Source organism: Antechinus flavipes, chromosome 4 (assembly GCF_016432865.1).
Source record: "Antechinus flavipes isolate AdamAnt ecotype Samford, QLD, Australia chromosome 4, AdamAnt_v2, whole genome shotgun sequence".
Classification (NCBI taxonomy): Eukaryota; Metazoa; Chordata; class Mammalia; order Dasyuromorphia; family Dasyuridae; genus Antechinus; species Antechinus flavipes.
The window spans coordinates 480,586,683-480,613,880 of record NC_067401.1 but is presented as its reverse complement, the minus strand read 5'-3'; the positions used below and the strand labels follow the sequence as shown (position 1 = coordinate 480,613,880).

Below are 27,198 nucleotides of genomic sequence, written 5' to 3'. Positions count from 1 at the left end.
AGACGGTGACTCCGCACAGCCGGAAGTCGGAGCCTGTGGCGCCGGGAGGCGGCGGTGGCGGCGGCGGCGGCGGCGGGAGGAGGGAGGAGGAGGGGCCGGGGCCGAGCTCAGGCCCGAAGAGTCCGCCGGCCGCCATGGCGACAGGTGCCGACGTTCGCGACATTCTGGAGTTGGGCGGGCCCGAGGGCGACGCGCCGGGGCCCATCAGCAAGAAGGACATCATCAACCCGGACAAGGTGCGTCTGCGCTTGCGTGCTCGGACGGGGCGGGCGTCGAGGGGTGGGACCAAGGCTGCCTCCGGGCCGAATGCGCCTGCGTGATGTGGGACGGGCTAGCCCCTGGACGGGGCGGGGCCTTGTGCGCCTGCGCGCTGGGGTAGGGCGGGGCTGGGAGAAAGGGGCGTGGCTTCAGAGCATCCTCCTGGACCTGCCCCAGGCCTGCTGGTGAGGCAGGCTGCCCAGGGAGGTAGTGAGCTCCCCGTCCCTGCAGGGCTCCAAGCAGACGCAGGCTGCACCCCTGCTCAAATTGGGGCCAGTCTCCATGCCTTTTGAAGTCCCTTTCAGCTCCTGTGCAGGAGGGGCTGATGGCCAAGGTGGGCGGAGGTCAGGGGCTGGGGAGTCAGGCTGGAGGGAAAGGGGGTTCCCTGGCCCGGAGGGCTCCCTGGCCTAGTCTCTCCACTTGAGTCTTGGTCCCTTCCTAGAAAAAGTCCAAGAAGTCGTCAGAGACGCTGACGTTCAAGAGGCCGGAGGGCATGCACCGAGAGGTCTACGCTCTGCTCTACTCAGACAAAAAGCAAGTGGATTGACCCCCTTCTGCCCCCCACTCCCATCCCCAACCCCCATCCCCGGCTTCGTGGCGCCCCCCCGCCCCACTCCCCCAAAAGCCCCTGTCACCTAAAGCTTCTTGGTGCTCCCCACGGCCCCACGGGATGGGGCTGTCCTGGCCAGACCCATGTTTTGTCGGGGAGCTGGGGGGGCAGGGTTGTCAGGCTCTCCCAGCGGGCTGTAATCCCCCCCTTCCCTGGCAGGGATGCACCCCCCCTTCTCCCCAGCGATACAACCCAAGGCTATCGCACCGTGAAGGCCAAGCTGGGCTCCAAGAAGGTGCGGCCCTGGAAGTGGATGCCTTTCACCAACCCTGCCCGCAAGGACGGGGCCATGTTCTATCACTGGCGGCGCGCGGCCGAGGAGGGCAAGGACTATCCCTTTGCCAGATTCAATAAGGTGAGGCTCCCCGCGGCGAGGCCCTGGGCCTGCAGAGGTGTCTTCTCCCAGGGAGGAGGTTGCAGAGGAGGTGGTTTCTGAGGCCGGGGCAGATCAGGCAGCCCAGGAGACCTCTGAGGGGGGTGGGGGCAGGCGGAGCGTGGAGCTGGTCTGCTCAGTGATCTGTGGGGCCTGGCTTCTGGAAGCTGTCAGCGGGAAAGTTGTGTTACATGAGAGGTCCGGTCTGCCGGCCGGCCGGGGGCCTTCCCCGCCAGGTCCAAAGTGTGCACTTTCTTCTAGGAAGTGGCCAGAGCCACAGCAGGGACGGAAGAGGGTCACCCCAGTCCTGGTGTCTTAGATCTCAGGGGCCATGGGGCCCAGCACTCTCATTTAGCAGTGGGTCAGTGTGTCAGTGGGAAGAATTGAACCCAGGATCTCAGCCTCCCCCACTGGTCCAGCACCAGAAGATTGGTCTTGGACTAAGGAGGTAGGGCTGGAGAGAAGCGAGGTAGCAAGGCCTCTGTGGAGTGCAGGGAGTGCCCAGCTGGGCTGGAGGCTGGCAGAGGGTCAGTGAGAGCACGCCGTGTCCGGACGGGGAGGTCCCACTCAGACCAGCTAACCTTCCCTTGCTCCTTGGCCCCTTGTCTTCCCAAGCTGTGCTTCTTCTCTCGGAAGACATTGTGGCTATTCACTTAAGCTCCCTCTTGACCTTCCTCCTCCTCCTGTCCTGTCCTTCAGGCACCTTTCTTCCTTCCCCATCTCACATGGAGCGGGGCCACACTCCTGGCCCTGCCTGTCCGTCCCCTTCCGTCCTGACCGTCCCTCTCACTAATCTTCACTTGCCTCCAGGCTTCTTCCTCGCTGCCAACAGTGCCCTTGTCTCCCCTGTCCCCACCTCCCTCTGCCCTTGGTGGATCAGCTTTCCCCTCTGCCTTCCCACTCACCTGAGAGCAGCCTCTTCTAGTCCTGGTGCTCCTCGAGGGGCTTTGATGCTGTGGATCCCCTAAAGACGTTGCCTCTGGGGGCCGTGACCCAGGCTCATCACTGCTTGGGCTCCGTCCATCCAGCTCTTGTTCATTGGGGGTGATCCCCTCAGTCCCTCCTAGGGGGCACATCTCATTTCCTGTATGTTACGGGCCTGCTGTCTGTTTTTGGGTGGTTGTTGAGCTAAAAATGATTTTTGTTTTTAAAAATTTTACTTTTTTTGTAAAGCAATTGAGATTAAGTGACATGAATCCATGGTCTCCTTAGGGCCCCATCCATCTCTGAGCTCAGGAGCGGGGAACCATCCCTGCCACTTTGCAGATGAACCCAAGCCCTCTGACTTCCAGACCCCGCATCATGTGCCAGCCCCCGATAGCTGGCAGAGCTGCTTTGCCTGGTGCCTTCATGGGGCAGGTTTAGAGTGTAATCTCTGCCCCTTGGGGGAGCAGCTGCCCAAAGGCAGGCCAGCGTCTGTTTGCTTTCGGCCGGCACCTGCTTCCTTTTAGGAGAGGCTCGTGGGATTATTGAGGGCCCGCACTCGGGCACCTGGACTTGGGCAATGCTGGCAATCGGGGTAGATTATCCAAGGCCCTAAATGGTGGGTTTTTTTTAAGGATTTTTGTTGTTCCTTTCACATCCTAGTCATTTCCCAGTGTGCCCTTCCCCGCCCCATGGACTGACCCATCTCCTATAACAGAACGCAGGTTGTTCATGGGGATCATCCAAATTCAGCCCTTTATGTTACTCTAGTCTCAGGCCTGCTGGTCTCCTGGTTCCTTTCTCTGCTCCATCTCTCAAGTCTACAAATCTTACTTTCTTTGAACATCTCTTTGTGACCGTTCCATCTTGTTCATGAACCAGAATCAGTTCTTCTCTTTCCCAATATCCATTTGGTTTCCAGGTTTTTGCTGCTGCCAGGGCCTATTACTGGTGTGTTACAGGGCAGGCAGTCAGTGAACAAGCGTCGCTTGGGCACTTGTCGGGGATGTGCTGGCACAGGGGTGAGAATGGGCTCAGCAAGACCCAGGACCACTCCCCGATTCCCGTGTGGGGGCAGTGCTCCAGAGGACTGGTGAGGCTGCTCATGCCGAGGAAGGGCTGGTGCCCGATTTCTCTCTGTGGCCTGCAGCAGGCAGCTGTGAGAGAAGGCACCCAGTAGCTGCCCTGCCCCTTTAATCGGAGACCCCTTCTCCCCGGGAGCAGATTGCTGGTTGTTGGGCCCTGAAGGAGCTGACACGGGGTGCAGAGAGGCTCTGAGCTTGCCTTCAGTTTCTGGAAAATTCTGCAGGGTCTTCTGAAGGGGGACGGACCAGAGGGAGGCACATGGCCTTCTTGGCCCTTGGTGCACCAGGTCACTGGGTGAGGGCCTTTCTGAGCACAGCGCTCACCTTAATTTAACAAGGCTCTGATGAAGGCCTGAGAATCTTCTTGTGGACTCAGTGGGGTCAGCAAGGGGGCGGATGGCCCAGCGCCAGAGGGGCAGGGGCTCAGGGAAGGGCCAGGATCAGTGCTTGAGCCTGTGTGACATTTTGGAAAGGGGCATAGGTGGCGCACAGCTAGGAGGGGAGCTAAGCAGTGGAGGCCTGGGCCAGACCCACATCAGAGCTGGAAACTGAGAGCCCCAGTTCATTAGGAGTAAGTTTTGTTTGTGTGAAGCAGTTGATGGTAAGTGACTTACCCAGGGTCACACAGCTAAGAAGTAAGTGTCTGAGGCTGGATTTGAACTCGAGGTCCTCCTGTCTTAAAGCCAATGCCCTATCCACTGTGCCATCTAGCTGCCCCTTGATTAGGAATAAGTAAATAAAGTCTTATGTTTGGCTGCAAAATAATTAACTCCACAAGTTGTAAGGTGGTGGAAGATAGGCTAGACATGAGTTGTTCTGAAAAGGAGCTTGGAGTCTGAGTGGACCCTTGAGATCAGGATGAATCAGCTGGGTGATGGGGCAGCCAGGGAGCTGGTAGGACCCGGGGCTGCTCTAGGAGGAGGAGATGAGACTCCCAGGCCCTCCTCTCTGGTCAGGCTCATGTGAAGGATTCAAGGGAGCAGCTGGGGAAGAACAGGGAAGCCCTGGGCTGCTGAGCCTGAACCAGAGAAGATTCTGGGAAGCTCTTGGACTGGGCTGGACCAGAAGGCAGGGACTGCCCTGGGGGGAGGGGCTGGGTCCCTTGTGTGGGTGTCCAGGGAGGCCCCTTCCTATGCCCAGGTACTGGGACACCCTGGGACGGCCCTGGCTGAGATCCTGTTGGCCATCCTCTGTCCTGCTTTCCGATCCTGTTTCTTTACTCTCCTGTTCTGGGAAGTCTGCCCTTCTTGGCTCCCTAGGTCCTGGCTGGGTGTGGGGCCTGCCTCACTGGGGGTCCCTTCCTCAGCATCTCCCTCCTGGGACGAGTGGAAGGCTGCCATTGACCGGATCTGGACCGGCATTACAATCCCCTCTTCCAGGGGGAAGGGTCCCACTCTCGGCCCTGCCTTTATTTTGCATCTTTCCCATCCTGCCCCTTGCCTTGGGCCCTGGGGCAGGGGGACTGTGCCCTGTGACCCAGCATGGGACCAGGCTGAACCCCGAGAAGGCGACTGGCTCCCCTGGACTGGTTCTGGAAAGGCCGCGCTTTCCCGCTCCGGCCTGGCAGAGGAGGCTGGTCCCTCGGCCTCCCTCTGGGCCTCCCCTGCTTGCCCTCTGCTCAGTGTCCCCACTACACCCGCCTGCTCATGGCAGTCCCAGGCCTGCGTGTCTGGTCTGGCTGGGACACCCTGGCAATGCCCGCAGTGCCTTGTGCCCAGCTTCTGCTGCCCCCTGCTGGTCCCGCCGTGGCACAATCAGCTGCTGCCTGCGAGAGAGAGCCCCGGTCTGGCCCACGGCCACAGGGGGCTGGGTGGGGAGGGGGGCACTTGGGCCTTGACTCCGATGAGGCGCGCTCTGTGACCTGGCCCTGGGGAGACAGGCAGAAGAGCCCGGGGGCAGACCGGCCCCCAACACCCGCTTGTCCCCTGCCCAGGCAGTGCAAGTGCCAGTCTATTCAGAGCAGGAGTACCAGCTGTACCTCCATGATGACGCCTGGACCAAGGCAGAGACTGACCATCTCTTTGACCTGAGCCGTCGCTTCGACCTGCGCTTTGTGGTCATCCACGATCGCTATGACCACCAGCAGTTTAAGGTCAGTGGGGGGGCTCGCTCTCCCTCCATGTGCCCTGGCCAGACCCTCACAGCTGCAGACACTTTCCGGCCAGTTGGCCCAATAAGGGGTGCCCGGACTGTGTCCTGCAGCTCCCCCCCCCAATTCCCCCTGCAGTTTTTGCCTGCGGCTCCGGCTTCTCTCCTTCCGCCCCCATCCTTGTACCCCTTGTGCAGTAAGCCCAGTGTTCCTGTCCTACTAGGTCCCTTCCCCGACGCTCCTGACGTGTCCCTTCCCTATCCCAGAAGCGGTCGGTGGAGGACCTGAAGGAGCGGTACTACCATATCTGTGCCCGGTTGGCCAATGTCCGGGCTGTGCCAGGCACCGACCTCAAGGTGCCCGTGTTTGATGCCGGGCATGAGCGGCGGCGGAAGGAGCAGCTGGAGAGGCTCTACAACCGCACCCCTGAGCAGGTGAGGAGCCCCCCGCGAGGTGGCCGTGAGAGCTGCTCCCCCCGGTGCCTGCAGACCCTGTGGAGAGGAAGGGGGCGGCCCTGGCAGTCGGACGTGATGGAGCAAGCGCTCATGCGCTGGGGGGGGGCGATGGTTTTGGGGGGTAGAGCCCGCCCCCTGCATATCAGAGTCTGAGGCTGAAACAGCAAAGTGTTATCACGGGGTTGCCTTTTCCCAGGGGTGCCGCCCCTTCCCCCTTCACTGTGAAATTCTGCGTCGTGTGCCTCATGGCGAGGGGGCGGCGGCCCGGCCTTCAGAGGCTCGGACCTCAGCCGTGGCCAGGCCTGCTCCTGAATCCGCCTGTGCCCGCAGGTGGCTGAGGAGGAGTACCTGGTCCAGGAGCTCCGCAAGATTGAAGCGCGCAAGAAGGAGCGCGAGAAGCGCAGCCAAGACCTGCAGAAGCTCATCACGGCGGCCGACACCACGGCGGAGCAGCGGCGCACCGAGCGCAAGGCCCCCAAGAAGAAGCTGCCACAGAAGAAGGAGACGGAGAAACCGGTGAGCGCTGGGCAGGGGGGCAGGGGCTGCGGGCGTGGGCGCCCACCTCCCACCCGTCCAGGGGCCAGAGGCCTGCCCTGCTGTGGTGCCCTCGGGTCCTCTGGCAGCTCTGGGAAGGAGGAGGCTCCCAAGGCAGGCAGGCAGGAGGGGACGGTCATCGCAGGGACCCCCCAGGGCCTCGGACCTGAGAGCTGCTCTTGTCAGCCTCCCGGGGCGGGGATTCGAGGCCCTTCTCCGGCCAGCGGCTTTGCTGTTGGTCACATCTTGGACACCACGGTGCCAGAGGGACCCTCTCGCCCTGTCCCCGAGCTTGGGGGGGCCCTAAAACCCCCAGGTCTGTCACAGCCTCGTTCTCCAGCCACGTACTTCTCACTTGGTGCTCCCCCATCCTGGACTTGGGCTTGCTCAGTGTAAATCCTTGGGGCGCTGTCCTTGTTGCCGGCCCCTCGGCCTTGGCAGGCGTGGAGCGGTGCCCTGTGCTGGGTGCGGGCCCGTGCCAGCCGAGCTGTGGTCCACAACAGAGACCTGGCGCTAGAGGGGCTCCCCTCATTTGTCAGAGAAGGAAATGCTGCCCCAGGTCCTGCGGGTGCCAGGCCTGAGCCCAGCCCCGCGCCCTCTCCCAGACGCTCCTCACTGAGCTTGGCCATCCGGCCCACTTGGCGCCCACTCGGCATGGGCGGGCCTCGTCCGTGTCTCCCGCTTCGCTGCCTTCTGCTCATGGTTCCTCTTTTCTGAAAAGGGAGTTGGGGCCTCAGCCACAAGCCGGCGCAGTTTCTGGGGGGCCCCGGACCACTCCCAGGAAGTCTCCACGGCCCTATCCGCCGGGCCTGTGGCTGAGATGCCCCCATATTTCCAAAGGCCCTCACTTGTCCTTGCTTCTCGGGGCCTGGGGACGCCTGCTGCTTCCAGGCTGCTGGGGGGCTTCTCGCCATCCATCTCCTCTGTCTTGGGCTTCTCTCCCCCTTGGCCCTTCGGTTCCATCCTCTTCCTCCAGAGACAAACAAATCTGTCCTGTCTATTCCACCTCCGCCCCTGCCGGTCAGCAGACGGTGATGGTGACTGGGGCTCCCTTCACTTCTGGGGACCCTCCCCAGAGGAGGGGAGCAGTCTCAGCCAGCCGGTGTTTCTGTCTGCCCACTCGGGCTTCTCACAGATGGAGAGATGCCGTGGCTCTCTGCCGCCTTTCCCAGGTTGTGCCTTCTCTGGTGCCCTTAGAGATTCTGTGCTGGCACTGCCGGGGGGGTGGGGGTGGGGGCTGCGGGCTGCCCCGGGGCCTGGTTCCAGAGACCCAACCTCAGATGGGCTCCTTGCTCCTGCTTTCTTTGTGACTCACGAGTCGTCCATCTCACAGATAAAAAAAGTGGTGGTAGAATGACCTCGGGGCCGCCCAGCCGCCTCATCTCGTTGGAGGCTCAGGATGTGACGGGCCGCCCTTCCACAGGAGCCGTGGGCCTTCGGTCCCCGGCCTGATCTCTCCCTGGAGCTGGGTGCTGGAGCTGGAGTTGCCCAGATTCTGCCCCCAAGGCCGAAGGTGCCGGGCTCCCGAGCTCTGGGGCTCTTTGCCCTTCCTCCTCCACCCCCTCCAGACCCTGCCTGCTTCCTCAGCGGGCACCGAGGGGCCTGCGAGCCAGAGCGTGTGCCTTGTTGCAGGCAGGAAACCTTGTTGAGGATCGGTGCACCCGTGGCCCACCGTTCCGCGGCCTCACCAATGCTGACCCTGCTGTCTGGCTGCAGGTGGCTCCTGTCTGGGGGGAGAGCAGGGCCGGGTAACGTCTGCATGGCAGCCTCTTAGAGCTGCCCTCCTTACTGAAGGCCGGTCATAGGCCGGCCCGTCTGAGGCAATCCTCCCTGAATGGATGCCCCAGCTGGAAGCAGGGGGTCCAAGGAGAGCCAGGGTACATCCTGGCTGTGCCTCTTACCCCTTACCCGCGCAGCGGGCACAGGCTGGGCGGTCCCTGTGCAGCCACACAGGATGAGGCCCCCGTGGCCTCCTCTGCTGTCCTGAGCTGCTCACTTTCCTCGGAAGTCTGTTAATCCATGAGTGGGCTCCTCATCTTCCATTCTGAACCGGGGGGATCAGCTGTCCCCCTAACCTGGGCACTCGGCCTACCCCGGGAGGCTTCTGCCATGCTCCCACTAGCCACCTGCCCCTGCCTGGGGTGCCCGTGTCCCTCACTGGTTCTCCTTGCAAAGTCTTGGCCCCATGTCTTACACGGTGCTCCTGCCCCGGGCGTCCCTGCTGCCCAGGGTCTGGGTCCCAGGGTCGGGCAGGCTCTCAGCAGTGAGCTGCCTTGCTTGACTTGTCACCTTTCCAGGAGGCAGCAGGGGAGAAGGGAACAGTCACCGTTTTCCTTTCCTTTATTCTTAGTTCGCTCATCTCTAAAATGAGCAAGTTCGGGTCGTTTTGAGAGGTAAACTGAGGCTAGGTCTCAATCTGCCTGGTGATAGAAAGGGGGCCTCCCAAGGGAGAAGGTTTCTCCTGATACTGTGGGATCCGAGTTCTAGAGCTGGGAAAGACCTAAGAGGGTGCCTCACGTTCAGCCCCCCACCTTACAGAGGAGGAAGGGAGGTCCGGAGTGGGTGAGAAGGGGCAGACCTGCGCTTCTCCCTTCAGCCTCGGAGGCCATTCCCCCGAAGGGGTCCCGGCAGAGCCGGCTGGTCAGGCAGGTGGTGCAGGGACTAGAGTGCTGGGCATGGAGTCGGGAAGGCCCCCGTTCAGACCCAGCATCAGGCACGTACTAGCGATGTGACTGTAGGCAAGTCATTTAACACCTGCCTCAGTTTTCTCAAGTGGGGAATGGGGACAGTGACAGCATCTACCTCCCAATGAGAGAATGAGAAAATGCCTCGGACATGTTGCCTGCTTGGTTGGTTGCGGAGGGTCCTTCAGTGGCTGGCCCTGGCCTTGCACAGCCCTCCCTGCCCCAGCTGGCGCTGTTGCCCTATCCAGGGGGGGAGGAAACTGGATGGATTTTTGGGGGGAGGCAATACGAGGATGCTTCCACTTGCTCCTAAAGGGTTGGGACAGAGGAGCCCGTGATGTGATGAGAATTTCCCAATGGCTGCCCACAGGGCTGAGCAACTGGGACATGGTCTGTCTGGGTGGTCCCTGGAGCCTGGCCGCCTCTGGGAGGGTCCTGCCGCTCTGGGGCCCTACCCCTTCCATCTGACCCCTGGTTCTCCTCACTTCCTTTCAGGCTGTCCCAGAGACAGCTGGCATCAAGTTTCCCGACTTCAAGTCCGCGGGAGTCACGCTTCGCAGTCAGAGGGTAAGTCCCACTCTGGGTCCCCGTGCCAGCTCTCGGCCCCATCCACATCTTCCTGGGTCCGCTTAGTTTGTGGGCGGCCTTGGTCAGGCCATGGGCTTGGTGCTGCCTCACCGTGGCTGACCTGAAGTCCCCAGCCTTGGGACCCCTACCTGGTGGTGGCCTTTGGTGGCCCCGGTCACGGGGGCCAGCCTTACCGAGGGGGTGAGTGATGGACTCCTCATTTCAGGCTGATAACATTTCATAGAGAGCAGACCACCTTCATCCATCTTGGAGATGGACGGCTCGCTCGCTAAATGCAGAGCTGGGATCAGTGGGCCCTGCCACATAAATCATAACATTTTCTTAATGACGGTGAAATTAGAATATACTCTGCTCCTTGGCCAATGGAGTCTGCCCGGCTGCCCGCTAGCTACCAGGTGGAACCAGGAGATAGAAGAGGGGGTGGCAGACTTGCAGGGCTGAGACAGAGCCCGCAGGGGGCCTGGCCAGGTTTGGTCTTGCTGGACGATGAGGGCCAGGCCGGCCCCTCTCCTTGTTTGTCCCTGGCACGGCCACTTGTCCTGGCCCTCTGGTGCTCTCCTCCTGGGGAGCCTTGGCTCAGGCCCTTTCTGGATTGCCTTCTGCTTGTTGGCTCTGCCCCTGCCCGGCTGGGTGGCACCGGCCCTGGGACTTCCAGGCCTTGTTTGGGCCTTGTCTAGGCTTTGGTTCTTGCTAGTGCGGTCACCTCATCCCCTGTGCTCCCAGATGCCCCTTGGCTCTCTAGCTCCCCCTCTCCTCCCTGCACAGAAGCCCTGATGAAGGGCCAGAGTCTGTGCACAATGATACAGGGACCTTGTCTGCGCCCCCAGCACTGCCAGTGTCCTGCTGCAGGGGGGTGGGGGGGGCTGGGCAAGGCGTAGGGGAGGGCCTGGGAGGAGACTGAGCAGAGCCTCTGGTGCAGATGAAGCTTCCGAGCTCTGTGGGCCAGAAGAAGATCAAGGCTTTGGAGCAGATGCTTCTGGAGCTGGGAGTGGGTGAGTCTGGGCTGGAGGTCATGTGGGGGTGGGGGGTGGGGTGGTGGAGGACAAAGGAAGAGGCCCCTGGACAAGCTAGGGTGGGCCAGTGAGGAGTTGGGGAACTCTGGGAAGGGCTTCCCTTCCAGGAAGGAGCCTGTACGGGTGTGCTGGGTGAGGGTGAGAGGGTCCTTCGAGAATGCTCCGGGCATCCCAGTGGCCCACCAGCACAGCGGGGTTGGGGTGGAAACCTGGGGGACGCGGGGAGGAGCTGGCTGAGGCCCCGCCCCTCAGCCCCCACCCGCCCCCCAGAGCTGAGCCCCACGCCCACGGAGGAGCTGGTGCAGATGTTCAACGAGCTGCGGAGCGACCTGGTGCTGCTGTACGAGCTGAAGCAGGCCTGCGCCAACTGCGAGTACGAGCTGCAGATGCTGCGCCACCGCCACGAGGCCCTGGCCCGTGTGGGGCCCCTGGGCGCCGCGCCCCCGCCCCCACCCCCGCCCAGCACGGAGCCCGCCGCTCTGCCGGGAGATGGGCCCGGCCCCGAGCTGCCCAAGGACTCGCTCATCGACGTCGTCGGCGCCCCGCTCACGCCCAACTCGGTGAGCACGGCCCCCCGGGGCCAGCGCGGCTCGGGGGCTCGGGCTGGCCGGAGCCCGGGGCCCCCCGCGGCTCACGCCCCTCTCCCCCCTCCCCTTCTTCCCGCAGAGGAAGCGGCGGGAATCGGCCTCGAGCTCCTCGTCGGTGAAGAAGGCCAAGAAGCCGTGAAGCCGCGAGGCCCGAGCTGGGCCCGGGGCCTGCCGGGAGGGGGAGGGGGAGGGGGGGAGGGAGGGAGGGGTCGGGCTGGTGCTGTGCGGGAGGGGGGGGTCCGGGCGGACTCCAAGACTGCTGTTGGGCGGGGCCTGTGTAAATAGAGCAGCTGCTGCTTGGCCACCCTCCGCTGCCTTCTCACTCTTTCTTCGGACTGTCAGAGGGCTGGGGATGTGCCCATCTCCTCCAGCCCCACCCTTCCCCTCCCCCCCCCCCCCAGTCGGCGCGCGCCGCACCCCCTTTGCCCCACATGGCTTCACAGGGGCCTCACCTCATTTCCCCCAGACTTTTATTCTCTGTGGCACATTCACAGCGGGTGGGGTTGACAGACACAGTGATGGGGGGACAGGGGGAGGGAGAGGGGCTACTCTGTCCTGGAGTCCAGGGTAGGGACAACCACACGCCATGCACTATGGGGAGGGTGGAGATCACCGGGAGCTTGGGCCCCCACCCCTTCAATGGAGCGCCCTGTGCCAGAGGAGGGGGAGGGGAGTGTGAGGTCTGACCCGACCTCCCTGGGACCCCCAGGGGAAGGGCCTAATACTGGGACTGAGCTGGCCCGGGGGGAAGTAGAGATGCACCCACTCCCGGGAAGGGGCCCAAGGCTGGCCGGCCTGCCTGCCCAGCTGCCCCACGCCCTGCCTTCCCTGGGGTGACCGGCCCTGCTCCGCGGGCTCAGGAGCCGCCCCCCCTCCAGCTGTCCAGCCCCAGGGCCCCCTCAGAATGGGGGCCCATGGGTGGGCAGACAGGTGGGCAGGTAGTGAGACCAGATTAGGGGTGGTGGGAAGGGGGTTTGCTCTCCTTGCCTCCAGATGCCCTGGGCAGGGGGCTGGGGGCTGGCTGGGGGGGTCTGTGGCCAGAGCGGACACCCCCTTGGTCGGCCGATCAAAAGGGCTTGGACGTCTGCTTGAAGATGAAGCCTCGGTGTGCCAGCGTCTTCATGATGTTGGCGATGTTCTTGCAGTCATCTGTGGAGAGAGGGGACAATGAGACTCTGCTGGGCCCGAGGGCTTCACGGCTGCCCGGCCAGCTGCTGGGGGGGGGGGGGGGGGGCTGGCTCCTCAGAGATGGCCTAAGTCAAGCTTCGGCTGGGAGAGGCAGTTCCCAGACCTTGGAGCGCTCCTGAAGAGCCGAACGGGGTCGCCAGCTCCCCCAGGCACCACTGCAGGACCCCAGGCACCACTGCGGCCTTTGTTTCCCTGGCTGTGGAATGGCCAGCAGACCTACCTGTCCAAACAGGGTGGGGGGAGGGGGGAGGAGAGGAGCCAATCCCGAGGAAGGGATTTACAAGGGCATCCCCTCCCCCCACTCCCCTCTGGAGTTTCTCTGCCCCGGGGTTTCCTCCCCAGGGATCCTGTTCCACGGCGGCCCATACCCTGGTCCCAATTCTAGTTCCTGACCTCCTCTCCTGGTTCAGGCTCCATATGGGGGGGCGGGGGGGAGAAGGGGGCCTCAAGGTGTCCAAGGAGAACCTCCAATGGGAGGTGGGGAGGAGCTCTCTCCCGCTGGGGAAGCCCCTTCCCATCACGGGAAGTCCCGGCGGTGAGCAAGCCCCAAGCGACTTCCTGGCTCTGGGCCCCTCGTGGCCCGCTGGTCCCCCAGCCCGAACCCCCAGGAAGGCTCGGCTCCCCTCTCGTGGCGAGCCGCTCGGCGCTCCCCGACTGCAGCCCTGGATCCCACGGGAGGACGCGCCGGGCCCCATATTTCATGCTGGAAATTGGCCTGCGCGTCCGCTCCCCGCCGGCGGTGATGTATGGGCCCCGTCGCCGTAAGAAAAAGCCAGAGCCGCGGGCTAATTTCTCCCTTGACGGAGCTCGGCCGCGGAGTGATCCTTCTTGCGCAGGGGACCGCGGGGGTGGGGAGCCCGAGACAGGGCCGGGGCTGGGGTGGGGGGGCAGGAACGACGGAGCACCGAGACCCAGACTGGCCGGGAGCGGGGCCAGGGCCCAGACGCTCCGTCCTGCCCACCCTGACGTCTTCATTCGCGCCCCGGGCGCCCCATTCATCATGGCCTGGCTGCCCAGGGTGACTGGCGGCGGGTGGGAAACGGGGGAGCACCCATCTCCCCTGGGGGGCCGCTAAGGTGGGGAAGGACTGGCCGAGTCGTGGCTAATTGTGCCCATGAGTCACTGTCAGCCCGGGGCCACTTTGGGGGCGTCCCCGGCCCCCAAGGAGACTCGCGGGAGTCGGAGCGTCCCCGCCCAGGGAGACACAGGATTGCCCCCCACAGCCGGGGCAGGGCCTGGAGCCCGGGTCCGAGTCTGCGGCCGCCCAGCCCCGCTGCTTATTACCACTCGCCCAAAGGCCCACGACGGGGAACAAGTGTCTCACACGCAATTACAGGCGTCCATTGATTTTATGGCCGGACTTGCTGCTGGGAGCTCGGGGGACTGGCTGTAAAGCTGGCGGGGGCCCCGGCCTGGAGGACCCCCCTCCCCCCTCCCCCGCTGGGAGGAGGATCTGCAGGAGGCACCATCGGCCTCCTGGAGAGGCCCAGAATAAAGGGACGGCGGGGAGAGCCCTGCCCCCTCCCCCCCAGCCCCCACTGGGCTTCGCTAGCCCCTCCCCCGCCTGGGTCCCTGGGGCAGCAGGAGGCACCTCGGGGCCAAGGCCCGGGGCGAAGGGGCCGCCAGGTGCAGGGAGGCTGGGCCAAGCAGGGTTTCAATCTCGGAGCTAATGAATACAAAGTGCCCGCTTTGGAGGCAGGGGCGGCCGCCCGCTGGAGGTTTTAATGAGGGGCCCACCTTCCTGCAGCCCTGGCGGCCGCTGGGCCCACACTGCAAAATCGATGGTGTGAGTGTAGGAATATTGTATATTGATATTGTAATAATCCTGGGGATTGATTTAGGGCTGAGCAGGCGGCCGGGGTCAGCCCCAGGACAGAGGGGGCCGGGCTCTCCTCTGAGGGTCCCTGGGATAGCTGCAGAGGTCACTGCCCCCCTCCCCAGCATCGAGCACACAGTAGGCGCCTCCTGTTTTCTTTTTCTTGCACCTCTTCCCTCCGCCTGGACCCCCGGGGCCGCAGCCCTGAGCTCCAGGGGCCGAGGCTTGGGGACCTCGGGGGGCAGGCTCCCCCCTCCTTGTTCCTGGGTTCTGCTCTAACTAGTGGCCGCTGCCACCTTTGTGGAGAGAAGGGAAGGACTTGTGGGACAAAGCCCCTGCAGCCGCCTCCTGCCCGGCCCTCCCGGAGCCTTTCCTGCTGTCTCAGAGCCTTCAGATGCCCTTCAAAGCCAACTCCCCGAGCCCAGCAGCTTCTGCTTCCCTAACAGCCTTCTCACCTCCCAGCCCTCCCCCAGCTCCCGGACCAGCCCCCACCTCCCTGCTCCGGAGACAGCTCCGCTCCTGCCGCCTCCTGTCCCCGGCCCCTTCCTCAGGACCGCTCCGGGCTCCGGCTCCCTCCCCCCGGCTCCAGGCTGGTATTCCGGGGCGCGCCCCCCGCGTGGCACAGGGGCCCCCCCACCAGGAGCTACGGGGGCGGGGTCAGCGTCCCTGCCTCGCTCCCCAGGAGGTCACGGCCACCTCTATGCTGAGGGCTCTCAAATGTATGTTTCCTGCCCCCATCCCTCATCTCAAACTGGACGCGCAGGAGACATTTACGCTCAGGGTGTCCAAGTCGGAAGCCCTGTTTCCCCCAGGCCCCCCCACTTCTGCCGCCCCATGCTCCCCTCCCTTGGGCCTGAAGCCCACAAGTCTCCCTGGTCGCCCGACGATCCTCCCCTGCCTTTCCTCTGACCCCTCCCCACTCAGGCCAGCTTCCATTCGGCCAAAGGGATTCCCCTAAACCGGGGCCCAGTCGTGCCCTTTCCTCCCTTCAGCTCTGCCTCGAGGAGCAAATATAAACTGCTTTTTGAGCATCCAAAGCCTTTTCTACGGCCCCTCCCGTGGGCCCTTACACCTGACCCGACACAGCCCCCCCCCTCCCCGTGACCCCGGCTTCCTGCCGGCTCCCAGCATTCCCTCAGTCCTCCCCCCCACCCCCACCCCCCACCCCCCCGGCAGGAGACAGGACAGAACAGTCTGGAACATCCTCCCTCCAACCACTGCCCCACGCCGGCTTCCTTGGCCTAGAACCCACCGGCCTGGAAGCCCCCCTCCCCCCACAGTGCCAGGGCTTGTGCTGGGGCTCACACGGGGGGGGGGGATAGGGGGGAGGGTCACTAAGACCTGCTCTCAGCTTGCTGACCGGACCCCCGGGCCAGCCGCCCTGTCACGGCCGGCACCTTTCCGGGCTCCAGGTGGGCACGGGCCCCGGCACTGGCCTGGGATCTGACTCCCGTGCGGCCGGACCCGGGGACGGTCACCCACGTGCAGCCCCTTCCTGCTCAGGGCGCAGGATCTCAGCAGAGGCAGGGGCGCCCCCCGGCCGTCCCCCTCTCTCCGAGGCCCGCGGGGGAGCGCTCCTCTCCCTCCCTGCCCCCACCCCCCAGCCCCTCTGCAGTGCCCTCGCGCTCACGCCCCGGCCCCCCCAATCTGAATCTCTCCCAACTTCTGCCCCTAAAACGTCTGCCCGTCTCCCAACAGTCGCTCGGCTTTCTGGGGCAGCCCCCGAGGCCCTGGTTCAGGGCCCGCCTGCTGCTGCCCGCCCCCGGGACCCTGGGCAAGGCACTGACCCTGCTGCTCCATAGGAGCCGGCCTGGGAGCGTCCTTTCTGTTCACAGTCAGAGAAGAGCAGCTCACACCCGCCGCCGCCGCCGCCCTTCCAAGCCCCTCCCTTCTCAGCTTCTGAGCCCCCCGCTTGGCTGCAAGTGCCCTTCCCCACAGCCCACTGGAAGGGCCCTCGCAGTCTGCGCCCTCCTCCGCCATCTCCTTTGCTGGCGCAGCCCCCCCCTCCCCCCCCACTGTGGAGCCGACCCTCGAGGCCTGCCCTGGGCCTCCTCCCTCCCTCGGCGCTTTCCCTCATTCCCAGAGTCGTTACCGTGGGCGCGGATCACGGCCAGCTCGAGGGCCGGAGCCTCCCGGTCCCTGTCGCCGTCTTCGGCTCCCAACCCTCTGTACCTCCCCAGGGCCGCCGGCTGATGGCGGGGAAGGCGGGCGGGAAGGAGGGAAGGAGCCCAAGCTGGCACGGGACCGGCGCCCCCCCCCCCCCCCAACAAGCACTGGCCAAGCACCTAGTGGATGTCTCCAGGTCTCCCTCCGTCCATCCCTGTCAATCCATCCATCCGCCACCTCCCTCTCCCCATCCAAACTAGGGGCTGGCGGGGAGGGTCTCACACACCATCATTGGAGAACAGAGACCACCGACCACGGGGTGACCGGGGGAGCCGGGGATCGAAGCGGCCGATGAGGAGGGCGGGGACCTGGGCAGAGGGGGCGCTCTGAGGGAAGGAACCATGAGCCTCCCCCCCCACTCTGTCCCTTCAGGACCGACAGCAGGGACCAGCCAGGCTTCCAGGGCAGGGCCCTCCTCCCTCCTGCAGGGCCCGCAGAATGGCACCGAGTCTTGCTTCTGGCACATGGCTCGACATCGGAACCACGGATGGGACTCGATCACATTTGCTCCTGCTATGCTCTAAGTCTCTGGGTCCTGTGCATTTGATTTGCAGCTGGAGCCTTTCCTAGGGGGCTTCTCCCCATTAGAATATGAGCTCCTGGAGGGAGGGGATTGTCTGATGTCTGTCTATATCCCCAGTCTTCTTTGCACAGTTTTTTTTGCATCTTTTATAAGTTCCTCCCTCCTTCCCTTTCTCTTCTTTCCTCCCTCCATCCCTTTGTTCTGTTCTTCCTTCTTTCTTTCTTCCTCTCTTCCTCCATTCCTTCCTTCCTCTGTCCCTTTATTCCTTCCTCCCCCCTCTCCCTCCTTCCTCTCTTCCTTATCTTTTTCCTCTCTCCCTCCCTCCACCCCTCCCTTCCTTCCTTCCTTCCTTCCTTCCTCCTTCCCTCTCTCCCTCCTCTCTCCTTCCTCTCTCCCTTGTTTCTTTCCTCTCCTCCTCCCTCCCTCTCTCCCTTCCTTCCTTCCTTGGCATGGGGGTGGAAGATGGATGCTGAGCTCAGGGAACAGTGGCTACAGCGGTGCCCAGGATGGGACAGACAGCAGGAGGCTGCCATGTTCGTGGAGGTCTCTAAGCGGGAAGCTCACATCTGTGCCCACGGTCATTGGGAGCCACAGAAGCTTTGCAAGCAGAGGAAGAGCACGGTCAGACTTGGCCGCTGGAGCAATGGAGGATGGCCCGGAGAAAGGGGAGGGAAGGCTGTTGGGAAGGCAAAGGAGGCTGAACAGGACGGGGGGAGACACTGCCCCAGGAGGCGGGGGGGGGGGGAGGGGGAGGACACTGCCCCAGAAGGCGGGGGGGGGGGAGAGTCCCAGGGAGCCTGGGCGCCGACTCTGTGCCAGGCACTGGGCAAGCTCCCCTCCGACCACCTGGGAGGCTGGAGCCGTTCCGACCCGTGCCCCGGCTGAGAAAACAGCCTTTTGGAGGAATAACTCCCAGGATCCCCCGGCCGGGCAGGGCCTGAGGCAGGGCTCAGACTCGGTCCGTCCCCTGTGCGCCGGGCTGCCCGGCCTTGGGAGAAGGACCAGAGGCAGGGACAGAAGCAGAGGAGGCTCTGGAAGCGGGAGGAGCCCAAGGAGGGGGCGGCTTCTGCAGGGACCGAGGTGTCCGAGACGGCCCAGAACGGGGGGAAGGGTGGCCACAGGCCGGGCCGGCAGAGGGAGGGCGGCAGGGACAGGCCCAGGCCCAACCTCCCTCCCTGGCGCCCCCCCCGCGCCCTCAGACCCTTTCCTTGCTTGCTGCTGACCGCAGCCCGTCTCATTCTCGCCCGCTCCTGCGCTCCCCGCCCCCTCCCCGGCAGCACTTTCTCTGGGCGCCCCGGCCGGCCCCTTGGGTGCCCGGCGGTGCCACGGGGCTGATGGTGAAGGATGGCGGCCAGCCCCACAATAAGGGAAAAGCCAATTTCATCTTTATTAGCGGGAGATTGCTCCGTTAGTAATAAGCGCACTCCGAATAATTAGCGTGTTTTACGTAATAATGAAATTATGGAAATGCAGTCCACTTATTCAAAGAACTCGCCATTACCATATTTTTAAATATTAGACTTAATTAGAGTTTATCACTTCAGAGAAGTGTGCGGCCGCGAATCTTTTTTTTTAAAGAAATCCTCATAAAGTGTTTATTAAGAGCTGGTAAGACGGGGATAATGATGTGTTTGGAAATTAAGGCAATCAAACATTTAATGCGGCTCTCCTGTAGGCAGAGCATGGAAATGAGTCAATTAGACATCCATTATCCAGGCCCGATTAAGTCGCTGGCCGGCCGGGTACCGGGCGGGGGTGGGGATGGGACTGGGCCCCCTCTCCCGGCTCCAGTGTCCGGCCCGGCCCAGTGCCCCGGCCCTGCCCAGAACCAGACGTGGCCGTCCGTGCCCGCCTGTCCGACAGCACCGGGAGCTGCCCCGAGCGGGCTGGGCAGCGGGCCCCTTGTCGCCGGGGCCTCTGGGCAGCAGCGGGTACTCCCCTGGGAGCTCGGGGGCGAGCTGGAACAGAGGGCGCAGGATTTCCCCGAGAGCAGGCAGCCCCGGCAGCTCCGTCCCCACCTCTCGGCGACTGTGGGACGGACGGATGCGAGGATGTCGTCGCCGCTGACACAAAGGGTGCCACCAAGCGCCCAGCGCCTCAGAGCCGGGGTTCCCCCACCCCCACAAGGCCGGCGGGCCCCTCCGAGGCCCCCCCGTTTCCTGCAGCAGGGAGGGCAGCGGGTGAGGTCCCCGGGAGGACTCGGCTTTACAGCTTTTAGGGCGGAAAGAGTGAGACAAATTCTGCGCGGCGGCTACCGACGCGCTGTGGCCGGGGCTGGAAACCCCACTTTAGAACCATCCTGTCGTCTTGGGCTCAGAGAAAATGAGGCGCGGGGGGCAGAGGCCGAGCTGCTTCGGAGGCCAAGTGCGCTGCCCGGATGGGCCGGCTCCGGGGGGAGAGGAGGGTCCCTTACCGCTGCTCCGGGGGCTCCACGTTGGTGAAGGGCAGAGGCCTGGGAGGGAGGGGGAGGCCCAGCGGGCCAGGGGTGACCGAGAAGGGCCCGGGGCGGGGGGGACGGCAGGGGGCCCCGCGTGCAGCTCTGGGCCGGGACGGGCTGCCAGGGGATGGAGCCAATAAGCCAGGAGGGAGGCACACCAGGGTCGGTCAGTGGCTCCCAGGCCCCATTTATTACGGCAAATAACTAATTTCAGAATTGATGGTGCTGGGTTTTTGTTCCGGGGCCATTTATATCAGCGGAGGAAATGAAGAGGCGGGAGTGGGCGACACATCTTTCTGCGTTATTGCTTGTCTGCCATTTGCAAATCATTATTAATTGTGGGCCCTGGCGGCAGCGGCGGCGGGTGAGGGGCTGGGGGCCGGCCGGCCGGGGGGCCGGTGCTGGGCGGGTTGGGCAGACACACATAGCTCTTCATCAAGGCCCCAGAGAGCCAATTACCCCGCCCTGATTGGGATCAGATAAAGAGGGAATTTTTACAAATTAGAGAATAAATAGAATTCCCACCCGTGGCCCGGGCAGGGCCTGGGAGGCCGTAATGAAAAGTCATACATCACCATCAGCCAGGCGGGTGGGCGGGCAGGCGGGCGGGCGGGCGGACCAGAGGCCGGCACCGGCACCGGCACCGAACGGACCCAGGCTCGGTCTAGGGGAGGCCGCCCCCGGCCCTCCCGGGGCCCCTGCCCGGGCTCTCTGGGGGGCTCACGGGCCTGCGGAGGGCGGAGCACATGGAGACCCAAGTGTCTGGGCAGAGCCCGGGCACACGGCGGGGGCATCAAGTCAGACCGGCTCCCCCTGCCTGGGCCGGCGGCCTGGCCGAGCTGCCTTTGTTCCCCGGGCCCTCTGGGTCACCGCTCTGCCCGGGGCCTCTGCCTCTGTGCCCCATCCGACCGCTCGCACCCCGCGTGCCCTTGGCGGGTCCCTGCCTGGCGGGAGGCAGGGCAACGGGCGGGCGGGGGCTCCTCGGCCCCCTCCTCCCTCCCTCCCTCCCTGCGGATCATTAAATATGTATATCTTATTACACGCCTTGTTAGCGTATTGAGCTCTATTGACTGATGATAAATCCCGAGCCCCGTCCTGGCCATAAATTTATCTGGAGATGATGAAGACTCAATAATCTAGTGAGGCAGATAATATGACCGGGCCTTAAAAAAGATCATTACATTAGATGTCAAAATTAAAAGTGAAATACACTTTATTAACATGGCCACGGCCCCAACTCAGGCCATTACGCGTTATGGCCCCTGCCCGGCCCCCGAGAGCCGCCGACCGGGGGAGGCGGGAAGGACGAACGGACAAAGGGGCCCGCTCGGCACCGGGCCCTCCTCGTGGGCACGCGAGGCAGGGAAAGGGAGCGGGCTGAAGCTGAACCTGGCCCAGTCCGGGACTGGACCCCCCCCCCATTCCCGCTCCCCCAGACTCCTGGGCCCACCCTCCGGTGGTGGGAGCAGGGCTGCCCCGGGCCCTGCGCTGGAGGTGGGGACGGCTGCCCACGGCCTAACCCGCGAGCTCTGGGAGCAGCATTATCCTCTACCTCGGAGCTCAGCACGGCTGCTTCCATACTGTCAGCACGTGACCCACGCTCCAGTCACTCACCTCTAAGCCTCCGAGTCAGATGGAGGCCTCAGGTTTACCACCTGCCCCACGGCCGCCGCCCGCACTGCTCCCCGTCTGCTGCTCCTCTGGGCTCCCGCTCCCCTCTCGGCCTAGCCCCAGTTCCCGCTCCGGACTCCCAGCTCCTGCTCCTCCCCAGCTCCCGCTCCTCCCGGCTGCCGCTCCTCCCCACTGCCGCTCCTCCCCGGCTCCCGCTCCTCCCCGACTGCCGCTCCTCCCCGACTGCCGCTCCTCCCGGCTCCCGCTCCTCCCCGGCTCCGCTCCTCCCCGGCTCCCGCTCCTCCCCGGCTCCCGCTCCTCCCCGGCTCCCGCTCCTCCCGGCTGCCGCTCCTCCCGGCTGCCGCTCCTCCCGGCTCCCGCTCCTCCGCGGCTCCCGCTCCTCCCCGGCTCCCGCTCTTCCCGGCTGCCACTCCTCCCCGGCTGCCGCTCCTCCCCGGCTCCCGCTCCTCCCGGCTGCCGCTCCTCCCCGGCTCCCGCTCCTCCCGGCTGCCGCTCCTCCCCGGCTGCCGCTCCTCCCCGACTGCCGCTCCTCCAGGCTGCTACTCCTCCCGGCTCCTGCTCCCCTCTTGGCCCAGTCCCAGCGCCCGCATCTCTCTGGGCTTGCCGCACGTCAGCCCCCCTCATTTGTGCCAGACTGGCTTTCCCACCTCCGCGCCTTTGCCCGGCCGGAGCCCGTGCCTGGAAGGCTCGGCCTCCACCTCTCCCACTACGAGGTTTTCTCCGAGATCCAGCGCCCGGCTCCTGCGACCGGCCACCCCCCCCCCCCAGGGGCTCGGCCTTTTCCTGACCCGGCCAGTGCGCCCCCTCAGAGCCGCGAGCTGTCGGTTCTTCAGAGAAGCTGAAGCAGACGAGGGCTGGGCCCGCCCGGCGTGGTCTCCCAGAAGAGACCCGAGGAGGGGGAGAGAACGGAGGGAGCGGGGGACGGTGCCCCAGGTTCCCGCGTCGTCCTTCCTCTGCCGCTGAGGAAACGCCTTTGCTGTAAGTTGAGCTCGGCCAGCGCCGGTCGGGGTTCGGGACGGCCCAGAACCCGAGGCCCCGCCTCCTGCAGGCAGGTAAGGGTCTGGCCCGGGAGAGCGCCACCGCTTGGGCTCGTTGGGGATTTTTCCGGCCCCCTGCACATCAGCCACCATGAGGGCCTCTCAGATCTTCCTTCTTGCCCTTCCTTGTTCCGCGAATCTGACAGGACAAACCCGCGTTTTGGGATGCCAGCTTCCCAGGGTGCTTTGCTTTGAGATGGCTTTTTCTTGGCCGGAGGCTCGCGTGCTCGTGTCCGCCGCGTTCCTGGGTCACTGGGGCTGCGGGAGCCGGTCTGAGCCGCTCCCCCGTTGCTCCCCTTGGGCGCCGTGCACAGCACAGACTGTAAGCTCCCTGGGGGCAGGGGCCTCCGTATCCCCACCTCTGTGCGCAGCCCATAGCGAGTGCTGGGCCTGCATCCTCCTCTCTGCGCGCCCGCCCCTCACCCCGGCTGCCCGGGAGTCTCCTCCTCACTCACCCACCCCCCGCTCCCCCTCGCCCGTAGCTTCTTCCTTGGAGTTTGTCCCATCCGTCCAAGGCCCCTCTGCCCAGACTCTCCGGGTCCTCCCCCTCCTCCTCCCTCTCCTTGCTTTCCCAGAGCCTCAGGCCGCGCCCGCCTGCAGCCTTCACCTGTCCCGGGTCCCCGCCCGCACACAGCCCCCTCGGGGGCTCCTCCCTGCTGCTCCCCGGGCCGTGTCCTGCCTCCGGAAGCCCCTGCCGTCCCCAGGAAAGCCAGCAAGCCCTTTGGGCTCTCTCCGCGGGCTGAGTTCACAAAGATGCTCCCTGCCCTGGAGGAATTACAGGGGCAGAGCCCCCCGGAAGGTGGGAGCCGGGCAGGGGCCCACGCGCTCCGTCTCCTCAAAGCCACCGTCTCGGCTCCTCTGGGCGCCCCTGCAGCCCCTCGCAGAATGTCGGCTTCTTGGGGGTGAGGGTGCGTGCCCTCTGCCCCCGGCGCAGTCTCTGAGCAACAGACACCGGGGGACCTCCCATGGCTCTGGAGTCAGGAAAACCCGAGGTCGATCCAGCCTCGCCGTGAGACCCTGGGCAGGCCTCGGTACCTTGCTCGCCCTCCCTCCCTCCTCCGACCCGCCGCTCAGGGCTGCTGGGAGGACCATTATTCCTCATCACTCTCTCTGCCTGTGATTCCCCGGCCCGGCCTCCGTCTCCAGGCTTGCGCCTCCTACTGCCCAGCAGTCACCCAAGACTGACCAAATCATCCTCCCCTAGCCCTCCCTCTGAAGGTCAAAGGCAACGCTCTGCACCCCAGCCGCTCGGGCTCCAAACGCCACCTCCCCTCCCCCAATCTGCAGAGCCCTTCAGAAATATCTCGTTTGATTCTCACAACCCCATTATTGTACCCATTTCCCAGATGAGGCAAACAGAGGCACACAGCTAGGCAAGGCCTTCCCAAGCCCGGCACTCTCTCCACGGGGGGCACCTTGTCCCCTCTGGTCTGTATCCTCACAGACTTTCCTGTCCACACTCCTGTCTCTCCACACACATGGCCACGGCTTTAGTTGGGGTCCCCGTCGCCTCCCCCCGGTCTCCCCGGCCCCCCGCCCCTCCAGTGCATCGTTCCCTCGCTGGCCAAAGTGAGCTTCCTGAGGAGCAGGTCTACGTCACGTCCCTTGCTCAAGAAGCCTCCATGGCTCCCCGTTGCCTCTAAGCCCCAACCCCGTCTCCCCAGCTCGGTGCTTCTGGCCCTCTGTGGCTCTCCCATCATTCCTGCCGGGGCATCTCCCAGAATTCACTGGGCTCAGTGCCTGGCACACAGCAGGTGCTTAATGAGTGTTCGCTGGCTCTGCATTCTCGCTGACCTGGCTCGCTTGCCGCGCCCCCATCAGGCACTGAGCCTCCTGCCCCTGAGGGTCTGGGGTCTCCTCGGTAACCGGGGCCCGCCTGCTCCTGGGACTCACACGGTCCCTGCACATCCTGCACAGACCGTCCTCCCCACAGCCCTGCCCCCCGGAGTCCTCCCAGGCTTAATAAGCTCTTGCTGAGTGAATGAAGGACCCCCGGGGCCAAGAGGAACGGGAGCAGGGAGGGACGCAGGCAGCCAGGAGAGGGGAGGCGGCTGGGGGCGGACGTCCTGGGAGGGAGGGGACGGGGAGGGCCAGGACGGGGTCTGCCCCGCAGCTGGCCCAGGGGCGGAGGGCCCCGGCGCCATCGGGGGCACCTCGGGCGCAGAGACGCCGGCCCGGGCCCACAGACCCTGCCCGGGAAGGGATCTGTCGCTTTAACAGCGGGGCCGGGGCCGGCGGCCGCTCCATCACGGGCCAGGGTGTTGATAAACGGCCGCCCGCCCGCTCGGTCCGCGGCCGGCTCGGGCCCTCTGACAGATCCTCCTGCCGGCTGCTCCCGGCCTCCCTGCTCGGTGAATATTTCATCGGCGGCCTGCACTTCAGGGTGCTCCGGATAATCCCTATTAATTTAAATAATGCCGGGCCAGGCTTATCAAACTATTTATTATTTATCAGCTTTGTGTGTTTGTAGCTAACAGGTAGGGGGGCCGCCCGGGACAGACCCACTCCATCACGCTGCCCGCCTGCCCGCCGCCGCCGCAGCGCCTTTAATTAGTAATGAGGACTAATAGGCCTCCGTAGCCAACACCCGGGGACCGGGCCCCCACGGGCCGGGCCCAGGCTGGCTCCGACGGGGCGGAGGACGGCCCGGCGCGTGTCCCCCTCAGCCTCTGCCAGCCCGGGGATCTCCGAGTCCCCCCTGCCCAGCCCGAGCAGGGCCCGGGACAGCAGGAAGCTCCTTGAGGAAAAGCGTCGGGGCTTTCCCTTCAGATCCCCAGGGCTCAGTCCAGTGCCTGGCACACAGGAGGAGCATAATCAATGCTGGCTGACTGTTGAATTGAATCAACATGTATTAGGAGCCTTTTGGAGAGTCCCCTGCCCCGGAGGAGGGCAAGTCCAGCCCAGGAAGGGCTTAAGCCCTGGGCTCCCCTTCTGCTCCGGAGGCCCCCCTTGCCCCCAGTGATTACTGCCTCCCTGGCACCAGCAGGCTGCCGAGTCCTGGAGGGCAGGGACCCTTTCCTTGCGCCCCCAGTGCTTAACCCAGAGCCTGGCATCCAGCCTGCCCGACTCCCGGAGGCGCACGGACACTCACGGCCATGGGGACACGCTGAGCACAAGATGGCAGCCATTCCCCTCCCCTCTGAGGCAGCGCCCCCCAAACTCACATCAAACCCACCCCCAAAACGAACCCAGGCTGCAGACCCTGAGAGCTCCACGGACGCAGCCCTTGCGCCGGCTCTCAGAGGCCTCGGCCCGAGCTGTGGCTGAACAGGAACCGCCTCTGGAACCCCCCTCCCCGCCGATGTGGCCGTCCAGCCTCCGCTTGGGCACTTCCAGGACGGGGAGCTCACCCCCTTTCCTGGCAGCCCTTGCGGACAGCTCCGTTATCAGGGAATTTGCTCTCAGGTCTGGATGTGCCCCTCCCCCTTCTCGCTCTTGGGCCTGGGGGCCGTCAGGGCTCTGCTCCCTTTTCTCTTTTCTAGGCGAACCAAGCCCAGTTCCTTCAGAGGACTCTCAAGCAGACAACGGTCTCCAGGCCCCTCCCCCCGGCGGCCCCTACGTTTAGAAGAGGGCGCCCGAGACGGAAGGCTGCCGACAAGGGCGGACAGGTCTCCCTCCCCCGGCTCTGCCCCTTAATGCAGCCCAAGACCCCAATCCCTCCAGGCTTTTTGGGGAAGGAAAACGTCTGACGGAGGAAACACTCCCACCGGCTCTTTCTGTGGGGGCCAAGGACCGGGACTAGGGGAAGCCCAGGGACCAGGGGATGGTGCAACAAACGGCGTCAAGGGGTTGTAAAAACCCACCAAAGGAGGAAGGGGCCGTTTCAGGGAAACCTGGGAAGTCGCCGCACAGCGGGGTCACGGCGCCGGACTGGAAGAACTTTAGGGAAGAGCAGCAGAGCCGGAGGGATGGGGGCGCCCGCCCCGACAGGGGGGACCAGGAGGCGCCCCCACGCCGCCACGCGCCGCTGTTTCCTGGAGGATTTTGTCATGGGCTTTTGGGGAGGGAGGGAGACGCTTAACAGCTGAAAACACCAGTAAATCATTATATAATAAAGATCCTTCTGAAGTCTGGCTATCGGAGCAATCCCGGACCCATCTAACTTCCCTCATCCATGGTCATCTTCATCACAACAAAAGGACTGAGCTGCGGCCTCACTGGGCCCGGTCCTGGGGAGACAAGGGCCGCACAGACCCCACCCCAACGTCTGCTTGCCCGGGAGCTCCCGGGGGCGGGGCCCGGGGGAGGCCGTGAGCTCGGGGAGGGGCCGGGGCTGGGCAGAGCCCCTGACTGTGTGAGGTCACCGCGGGCACCTGGGGCTGGGGGGCGGGGCCGGGGAAGTAAGTGCTGGCCAAGGCTGAGGGGGGCCCTCGCAGCGGGAGCCCCAGAGGCCGTGGGAAGGAGGGAGCAGGGATTCTAAAAGGCCGAGACGCAGGAAAGCCGGGCCGGCCGGGCGGGGGGCCGTGGGGCCAGAGGCTGGAAAGGGCAAGGCTGGCCAGGAGCAGACTGGGGGAGCTTGAAATACCCAGGAGTCTCCATTTTACTTCCTGCAGCCAGTGGAGGCCAACGGGAGAGTCCTAGGCAGAGAAGGGCCATGGATAAGGGCCAGCAGAGACTGGAGGAGGGGAGGCTGGGAGGGGCCCCTCCCCTTCCTCTCACGCCCTCTCACCTCCAGGAGAGTTCTGACCCCCAAGGTCAGGCTCAGGAGTCGGGGGTGGGGGACCTGAGCCCAGCCTCAGACGGACAGACCGAGGCCCGCGTTGGGCGGCACTCCCGGCCGGCGGGTTGTCTGGGCCGGGATTAGAATCCGGGCCTTCCTGACTTTGGCTGTCTCGGAGCCCGAGAGGGTGACCCGAGACACAGACGGGCGGCTGCGGTGAGCGAGGGCCCCCCACCCCCCGAGGGCCCGGCTCCGTCCTTCCCGGGCAGCGGCGCATCCAGGAGCGCACGTGGGGACGGGCCACAGCCTGACAATTACGCTCACGGTGCCGATCTCCAAATCCATATGTCTTGAGGCTGCCAGTACATCATGGTGTCAAGTCCCTGAATTGGGACATCCATCAGAAGGCCGGCATCCTCCCATGTGGCCATCCGGAGCCCGGCCGGGCCGGGAGGCTTAGAGCCGGGGGGAGCCGAGATGCCGAGGGGCCCGGCCTCTGGAGACCGCCGGGGCCCGGGGGCCGGGGGAGCCCCCCAGGT

The 27,198-nt window shown here is 64.7% G+C and overlaps 2 protein-coding genes across 3 annotated transcripts in view; one reads left to right on the top strand and one right to left on the bottom strand.

Annotated features, from left to right (window-relative positions):
- Positions 1–48: 48 nt before the first annotated feature.
- Positions 49–11,397, top strand: DMAP1 (DNA methyltransferase 1 associated protein 1). Of its 2 annotated transcripts, none has more exons than XM_051999899.1 (10): positions 49–236; positions 701–792; positions 1,028–1,223; positions 5,184–5,342; positions 5,606–5,773; positions 6,125–6,310; positions 9,508–9,579; positions 10,520–10,592; positions 10,884–11,173; positions 11,280–11,397. In XM_051999899.1, the coding sequence occupies exons 1-10, from the start codon at positions 135–137 to the stop codon at positions 11,337–11,339; spliced, it is 1,398 nt and encodes a 465-aa protein (XP_051855859.1). In that variant the 5' UTR covers positions 49–134; the 3' UTR covers positions 11,340–11,397. The 2 variants fall into 2 exon arrangements, with proteins under 2 accessions (XP_051855859.1, XP_051855860.1); XM_051999900.1 differs by lacking the exon at positions 49–236 and adding an exon at positions 438–592.
- A 256-nt stretch (positions 11,398–11,653) lies between these two features.
- The window catches only part of ERI3 (ERI1 exoribonuclease family member 3), a 145,228-nt gene continuing 129,683 nt past the window's right edge, over positions 11,654–27,198 (bottom strand). The window contains exon 8 of the mRNA XM_051999898.1: positions 11,654–12,349. Coding sequence (XP_051855858.1) covers positions 12,267–12,349 — 83 coding nt within the window. The 3' untranslated portion in view covers positions 11,654–12,266. The remainder of the gene's footprint in view (positions 12,350–27,198) is intronic.